An 8409-nucleotide genomic window follows, 5' to 3' on the forward strand; every position below is an offset into this window, starting at 1 on the left:
GATCACAAGCGGCGAGAGCTCTGATGCAAAGCGATGCCACTGATAAGGGGTTTCTCTTACACAAGGGGTCCAGATAAGCGTCCAGAATTCAGGCCTAGCTCACACAAGCAGTGTGTGTAATTAAAGAGAGAGAGAGCAGGCACTTTAGGCCCGGTGACCTTGGATAGCTATTAATTATTTAAATGTGAGTTTTTTTCCCCCCAGAACTTAAATAGATAAAAATCAGATCTGAATAAGAGGCAGACTACAGTATTGTAATGATACAGCTTATTCACATTCAGTTACTGATCAACAACTGAGTTACATAGTAATAATTACTACAATTCTGCACAGTCTTTAAAGCACCAACTCCTGAAAGGTCATTGAGATTAGAAATGCGTGTGCTGCCCTCTATCAGCTGCTCAGGGAACTACACCGATTTCATGGAAAATAGGAAATCATTATTATTATTATTATTAGCTTTCAGTTGTAGAATAATACTCCAGAAAATATTTTATTTATTTATTTATTTTTATATTAAATACGTTTATTTGAACTTTTATTATAAATTATTCCATTAACATGGATTATTTAATATTTAGTTGTTTATATTAATATTTGTAATTAAAGCCTTTTGAGCAGTTAAATGAGCTAAATAAAGAAAACCAAAAATATTATACATTATGCTTTTCTATATAAATGCTTTATATAATAATAATAATAATAATAACGATAATAATAATAACGATAATAATAAGAATTATTATTATTATTATCGTATTATTATTATTATTATTATATAAAGCAATAATAATAATAATAACGATAATAATAAGAATTATTAGTATTATTATCGTTATTATTATTATTATTATTATTATTATTATTATTATTGTGATTATATTTTTTTATTTATTTAAAATGAATGGTCTCTACATGACACATCTCTTTACTATATTTATTTGAACAATAGTATCCCAAATCCATAAACCTGTTTCAACTTAAAAATAAAGTACAAAAAAAGTGTCAGTTTGTAAATGAGCAATAAAATAAAAACCAAACTGTTATTCCCTCATGTAAAAAAAGACAGATAAAACTATTGATAACTGGCATAACTTTCTTTTTCTTCCGTCATCTTTCCGTGCAAACAACAGAAAAATGTTTTTTTAATAATTATGTACATTTCATTTACATTACTCTAAATTCTGTAGTTTGTCATGTATATAACCATAACGTAAGACAGTGTGGGACTGTAAACTCAAAAAATGAGATAATGTGCATCTCTAGATCTGATACAAAGTTCAGTAATGTATCATAGAAATGTTGCCTTTGAAAGAAAGAAGCGAGCTTGAGATGTCAGGGGGAAAAAGAAAGCAGAACAGGCTTCATTATACTGTGTGCTGTAAAGGCTCAGTTGGTGTGAAGCACCTAGAGGAAGCTTACAGTAACATTCGCAACACATCAGTGTATCATCAACACATACAGCAGAATAAACCTTACTTCGGTCAATAATGTGTGTGTTGTGGCAACAACAAACAAAAAAAATACCAGTGTAGCAATAGATATTTAAAGAAATATATCACCAGTGTTCTCAGTCTTAGCCTTGTACAATCCTATATATTCGAACTGTTGCTAATCTGATTCAGCATGCAGGGATTAGTAAATAAATAAGAACTACTGATCTGTAAGACAGAGAAAATGTTCAGGTCAATCGTACATCTTTCACTTCCTTGGAACGGAGACATTTGTCACAGAGAGCCTGTGATCCCCTGTGGACAAATTAGCCTCATTGATTTGAATGTGGTTCATGATGCCGTTCCTGATCTCTGGTTACTGTGTAGAGAAACAATGCAAAACCTGTGAGTGACAAGTGGCCAAACATTCAAACATGGATGTAACTGTGGTGTTCATGTAAATAACAGCAAGGATTAACCGTGTAAGGATATTAATAATCAGCCTGATTAAAGAGAACTGGACTTCTGGTTTAGGCTCAGCTTTCTAAAAGTGACTGTAAAATTCAGTTGTAGAAATGAAAAGAAAACAACAGGCAGAAAGGGAGTTCAGGGTGCATCCTAGAGATGCATCGTGAATGCAGATAAAAAATGTATAATATTTAATGTATATAAAAGATGAATAATTGACCTCGGACATTGTGGTGCACACACACACACACACACACACACACAAAAAGAGTTTTGCAATGTAGTGAAGTAAACTTGATCATGTAGTAGGAAAGACTCAGCATCGTCATTAGTCAACATCCCTTTTTTGTATATAGCCTGTCGTGTTTGCTTCTTTAGTTCAGAAATGGAGCTCCACCTCAGATCAACCTGAGACTTAAAGGAAGCCTGTCTGTAATCTAAACAACAACAACAACATCCAATATCCAGATGTAGCTGAATGTTTTTTTGTTGGCCTCAGTCTGCTCCCTAAAAATGATAATTAGGACATAATAGTGTAAGTCTGCTCCCTAATCCTCACCTTCTAAAAATGATAATGAGGACATATTGGTGTCAGTCTGCTCCTTAAGCCCCGCCTATTAAAAATGATAAGGAGGACATATTGGTTTCAGTCTGCTCCTTAAGCCCCGCCTATTAAAAATGATAACGAGGACATATTGGTTTCAGTCTGCTCCTTAAGCCCCGCCTATTAAAAATGATAACGAGGACATATTGGTTTCAGTCTGCTCCTTAACCCCGCCTATTAAAAATGATAACGAGGACATATTAGTTTCAGTCTGCTCCCTAAGCCCCGCCTATTAAAAATGATAACGAGAACGTTTCAGTCTGCTCCCTAAGCCCCGCCTATTAAAAATGATAACGAGGACATATTGGTTTCAGTCTGCTCCCTAAGCCCCGCCTATTAAAAATGATAACGAGGACGTTTCAGTCTGCTCCCTAAGCCCCGCCTATTAAAAATGATAACGAGGACATATTGGTGTCAGTCTGCTCCCTAAGCCCCGCCTTCTAAAAATAATAACGAGGACATATTGGTGTCAGTCTGCTCCCTAAGTCCTGCCTATTTAAAAAAATTATAACGAGGACATATTGTTGTCAGTCTGCTCCCTAAGCCCCGTCTCCTAAAAATTATAATAAGGACATATTAGTGTCAGTCTGAAGGACATAGAAGAAGGACATATTGGTGTCAGTCTACTCCCTATGCCCCGCCTCCAAAAAATTATAATAAGGACATACTGTTGTCAGTCTGCTCACTAAGCTCGCCGCCTCCTAAAAATTATAATAAGGACATATTGTTGTAAGTCTGCTCCTTAAACCCTGCCTCCCAAAAGTTTGAAGGAGGCATATAGCAAAGAAAAAGTTAGTAATAGTAATAAAGTTGTATTTTTCATTTCAATTTGTAAATACTACACAAAATATTCAATATTGAGATTATATAGATTAATAATGTTGATTTGGGCATGTATGTATATAAAAAATATAAAAGACTGACTTCTAATATCATCGTATAATATACGACTTCCTATAACATCGTAGCTCCAGTGCAAAACTAAAGAAGCTCAACAAACATTTTTTGGGTATGAAATAGTGTGTGTGTTTTTATGTGGTTTCTGTAAACTACACAACAAATTAACCACGGATGTGTAAATTAAAAACAAACAATGATGATGAAGGTTGAACTACGGCACAATTTCCATGCCCTGTCTATCGAATTATATTACAGTCTACAGTGTAATAATTCCTGATGAAATATACAGCCAATATACAGTCTTGTATCAATGCACATCAGTCATATTATTGTGTATCAAAATTCAGACAGCGGAGATTTAAACTTATATAATGTCATCTTTGCTTAACGTTAAAAATTGAAGCGGATAAATCCGGCGTATGAAAAATGTCCTGTAGTAAAAGAATCCTTCATTTTATACCACTTATTTACATTTTACAATTCCTTTTTTCTTCAGAGAGAACGTGAACAAAGGTGAGTCGAGTAACACTTTTTTTCTCCATCTTTGTATATCCAGTGATGGAATGCAGGTATGCAGGAACGATTCTGTTTAAAAGTCTGCATTAAAAAGAAAAAAGAAAAAAGAAAAGAAGGAAGGCGCAAATAATCCTTCACGTTGGAGTGAGATGTGTGTGTTTTAACACACCGTTTCCTCTTCTGCTTCAGTTAATACTATAATACTGTGGCTTCCTCCATGGCATTCACCCATCTGTAAAATAAGACAGAAAGAATGTGTGGAGGTGAAAGAGTGGAAGATTAAAGATTGAATACTCAATTCTGATTGGTCAGAATGTGTTGATTCATCAGCTCTGATAACAGTGTATGTATATTGTGTGTGTGTGTGTGTGTGTGTGTGTGAGAGAGAGAGAGCGAGAATGACAGAGAGAGACTGAGACAGACAGACCTTTGTGCGGTGTGATGATCATCTGCTCTGAATGTGTAGTACAGCGTTTTTTTGTGGTAAAGCTGAAAGACTCCGCCTGTGTCCTCACCCTCAGATTGATCAGACAGCTTCACTGTGAAACCCTGAAGAGGCAAAGTCTCACTTGCCACCTTATCCTGAAGAGAGAGAGAGAGAGAGAGAGAGAGAGAGAGATACATGTGACAAATAAGTGGAAAGATAAACAATGAATGGGAATGTGTGTAATGTAGGTATCATCTGTTGGCTCTGAGTGTTGATAATTAATTGTGTATGCATGTGTGTGTGTGTGTTGGTGTAGGAGACTCTGTGTCCCCTCACCTCTCGAGCTGTGAAGGTGTAGAGCACCTTATCTTTGAGAAGGAACCACAGCCTCTTCCATTTCCGCTTGCTCTTCTTCCGCCTCTGCAAACTCCCACTTATAGTGGAGCCTTCAGCACCCACCGACACCTACACACACACACACACACACACACACATACAAACAACACACAAAAGTACAACACAAAAGAATGAGAAGGAAACAAATAAAGATGGAGAGAGAGGGAATTAATAGAGTGGAGTAATACCTGAGCGAGAGGTGATGTGCTGCTCTTCCTGTTCTTCCACAGACTGGGGGGCTGCAGGCTCTGAAACACAGCGGACAGAGGTCTACTGGCACGATGTGTGTATGGACTAGCACTGCCACATGGAATCGGAACGTTCCCACCTACACACACACAAACATTATTATTGCTGTATTCAACTTACTCCGGTTTATGAGATTTAGCTGAAGACGATATTAATATCTAGACATATGAAGGGCTCCCCCTTGTGGTCCAATAAGAACAGCAACTGCAATTATAGATCGCAAACATGTGAATTATAATGTTTAATGATTTTTAATGTTATCTCTATGTAAAAGAACATTTTTATTTGGCTGTGGCTGTAAAACTGACTGGGTAATAATACTTGTTAGAAAAAGACAGATACTAGCTCGCACGGCTTTACTTTGAGGTTAAAAGATTTTGGATAACATGCCTCGTTTCTTGAGCTCAGTGTAGCAGCGGTCGCACACTTTAGCCATGCGATCCTTCAGATACTTCAGTGGGTATCTGTTCCTGGAGCAGGAGCGACACACCACCTGCAGGCAGGAGCCAAAGATCATTTATGTCCAATGATTATTTGCTTTATTACAATTAAGAGTATATTTTTGGAAATGCAACACCTACTGCAATATTTCAGTAGGATGTGTGCAGGATGCGTGTACCTTGCCACATGCGTTGCACTGGTGCCTGCGCAGAGTGAGACTGAAATCTGACGCACAGTTCATACACATCATGGCGTGAGAGATGGGCACGAGGACAGGAGCTGCTTCTCCAAGGGACATCCACAGCTTCTCTCTCGCCTGGAAATACAGCAGAAAGCTCAACCACATCACACACGGACACACACTACACCCACCGTGTACCACATATACAGTACATGTATGATAGCTGAAAACTAACACACATACACATGATAACACACACGACACATCAATATCTAAGCAGTTGTAAATATGTAAAGATGGTAGTCACCTCGCTGGAAGAGCTGAACGTATTGAGGCCTGCAGCATGGTCGGCTATAGCTCGACTCAGAGTGTGGAACCAGTCCTCCCTCTCTCCTACAGAGCTACAGAGAGAGAGAGAGAGAGAGAGAGAGAGAGAGAGAGAGAGAGAGAGAGAGAGAAAAAGAGAGAAAGAGAGAGAGAGATTTTCAAATATTCTGTATATAGCGCCTTTATATTGTCTTGAATTCATGCACATCATTTGCACTGCTCTATTTTCTCGATTTGCATGTAATTATTTTTTTAATTAACATTTTATTTTCTTTCTCCTCTGTTTGTAATAGTGTTTCTTAGTACTTGCTTTCGCCATACAAAAGCATTTATTTGTTATTTATTATTATCAAAAGAATTTATTTATCATGCCAGTCAAGCACACAAAGACTGAAACGGAAAGTGAGAGATTGACAGACATACAGCCAGACAGACAGATGGAGACACACAGAGAGATTAAAATAAATCTAGTGTTGCTTATTTACATGCTGATGTAAGAACAAATGCATAAAACCTACAAAAGGTCCTTCTAATTAACCGAGATGATGTAGTAATAAAAAGAAGATGTCATTTTCATATACATCATGACAAAGTAAGTGTGTATTCGAGGATCTGGATGATTCAGTGGGATTCGCCTGCACTGTTTTGATGTTTTGATATAACATCAAATGGAAACAAAATAGATCTGGGTTCTTATCATTTGCCAAGCTTTTCTATTTAGTTTGACTTTTTTACACTGAACATGTGTTTGATCTGGAAATTTCAGTCTCCTGGAGTTATAATAAAAGCATGTCATCTTCTTGCGCCTCTTTGAAATGTTCCCGCTGATAAAACCTGATAAGACGCCGTACCTGGCTGAGAGGGTGATGGTGACATCGTTGACCTCAATCCTTAGTGTGTTGAGGACGTTATCGATGACTGGTTTACTAACCTACACACACACACACACACACACACACACACACACACACACACACACACACACACACACGGACATGTGTTAAAGGAATTACTCCACCAGATATCAAATGGACACAATTCCACAGACATGGAGGTGGTAAATAAAAGAATCTAAAAGATCCTGCATTAGATTAGGACTAAAAGAAGCAAACATCAGACACCTAATATACATGATATATAAAATGAACTACATTGTTTTACTTTCAGAAACCAAAATCGTGAAAGAAGCTGAAATGTGGACTGTACCTTCATCCCACTGAGAGGAAGTGTATTCTTCATCCTGTATTTGCCATCCTGCTGAGGGTAGGTGTACAGGATTATGTCATTCATCTGTAACACGCACACACACACACACACACCATGAGTCTTATCCTACACAACATTATATCACGTACACATTTATTATTAATAATCTACAGCCAAACTACACAGACTTCCCTAGCCTGCAATTTCATTTGTTCACCACAAGAGGGCAGAATAAGCCAAGAACTCTGTGAACACGGTTCACACAATAGCTATGATTGATCTTATTTGATATTTTAACTGTGGGAACTCATACTTACACGTGCAGACTCTCTCTCTCTCTCTCTCTCTCTCTCTCTCACTCTCTCTTTCTCACACACACACACACACACATTCATTGTGTTTTACTTGACAAATTTAGCATTAAACAAAAGCCATGACATCACCGGGACACACAACGCATCCAGGAATTTTGCAGTAGTGATTCAGAGAAAGAAACCTGGGTGGAGGCTTTAAACAGCGACAACAAAACAGCAATAAAAACAAGCAGGCGCAACACCCGTGATGCACGGCCTGTTCTCTCACACGCTTAGGAAACCATTTAAAGACCAGGCTTTAAGACAGATCATGACATGTGCTCATAGGGGCGTAAAGATGGATGGAATTTGTGCCTGTTTTGTTGAAGCTGATATGAAAGTAGATGCTCGAGGCTTCAAGAATTTGTAGTGTTTCATCACTATTTCTGTTTTTTCCCCAAGCCTACTATGGGAAATGTGTTCATAGCAAAACTCAGAACAACAAATACGGTTATTTATTTTCTTCTTGTGCTTGTTCGTTAACAGCAAACATTTTCATAAACAGGCAAAAACACAGAAAGCCAACATTGTCCTGACTCAATTTATATCAGTCTGGTGACCATAAATGAATTATTTTGTTTATACTGATCGAACATGGACCGGATCCCCAGTGTTAAATAAAAAAACGCAACTGTTGGAAAAGAACAGAAGAGTAAGAAGAGAAAGAGAAAGTCCCTTGTTTATTTCCTAAAACAAGACAAACACTGGAGTGTTGTATTCATCACTCAGTCTATAGCATTGATCAATACAGTAAAGAAAAATCAAATTCTTCTTATCGGATTATGTGTAATCATAAAAACAAAAACACAGGCCTGTCTCAGATCCGTACAGCTACTTTTTTCCTCATTTATTTGACTTTGCAATGACTTCTAAGTGATAACTGATGGATTTCACCTGTGCAGAATAAA

The 8409-nt window shown here is 37.4% G+C and overlaps 1 protein-coding gene across 3 annotated transcripts in view; it reads right to left on the reverse strand.

The window, feature by feature from the left end:
- Nucleotides 1-923: 923 nt before the first annotated feature.
- Nucleotides 924-8409, reverse strand: part of fgd5a (FYVE, RhoGEF and PH domain containing 5a) — a 38263-nt gene continuing 30777 nt past the window's right edge. For 2 of the 3 annotated variants that reach the window (XM_060857613.1, XM_060857612.1), the window contains exons 13-21: nucleotides 7149-7232; nucleotides 6794-6873; nucleotides 5923-6016; nucleotides 5613-5750; nucleotides 5384-5486; nucleotides 4933-5072; nucleotides 4685-4813; nucleotides 4349-4503; nucleotides 924-4153 (exon numbers count right to left, since the gene is read on the reverse strand). In XM_060857613.1, coding sequence (XP_060713596.1) covers nucleotides 4117-4153; nucleotides 4349-4503; nucleotides 4685-4813; nucleotides 4933-5072; nucleotides 5384-5486; nucleotides 5613-5750; nucleotides 5923-6016; nucleotides 6794-6873; nucleotides 7149-7232 — 960 coding nt within the window. In that variant the 3' untranslated portion in view covers nucleotides 924-4116. The remainder of the gene's footprint in view (nucleotides 4154-4348; nucleotides 4504-4684; nucleotides 4814-4932; nucleotides 5073-5383; nucleotides 5487-5612; nucleotides 5751-5922; nucleotides 6017-6793; nucleotides 6874-7148; nucleotides 7233-8409) is intronic. The other variant, XM_060857615.1, reaches the window with a different exon arrangement.

The sequence above is a fragment of the Tachysurus vachellii genome, chromosome 22 (assembly GCF_030014155.1).
Source record: "Tachysurus vachellii isolate PV-2020 chromosome 22, HZAU_Pvac_v1, whole genome shotgun sequence".
Taxonomy (NCBI): domain Eukaryota; kingdom Metazoa; phylum Chordata; class Actinopteri; order Siluriformes; family Bagridae; genus Tachysurus; species Tachysurus vachellii.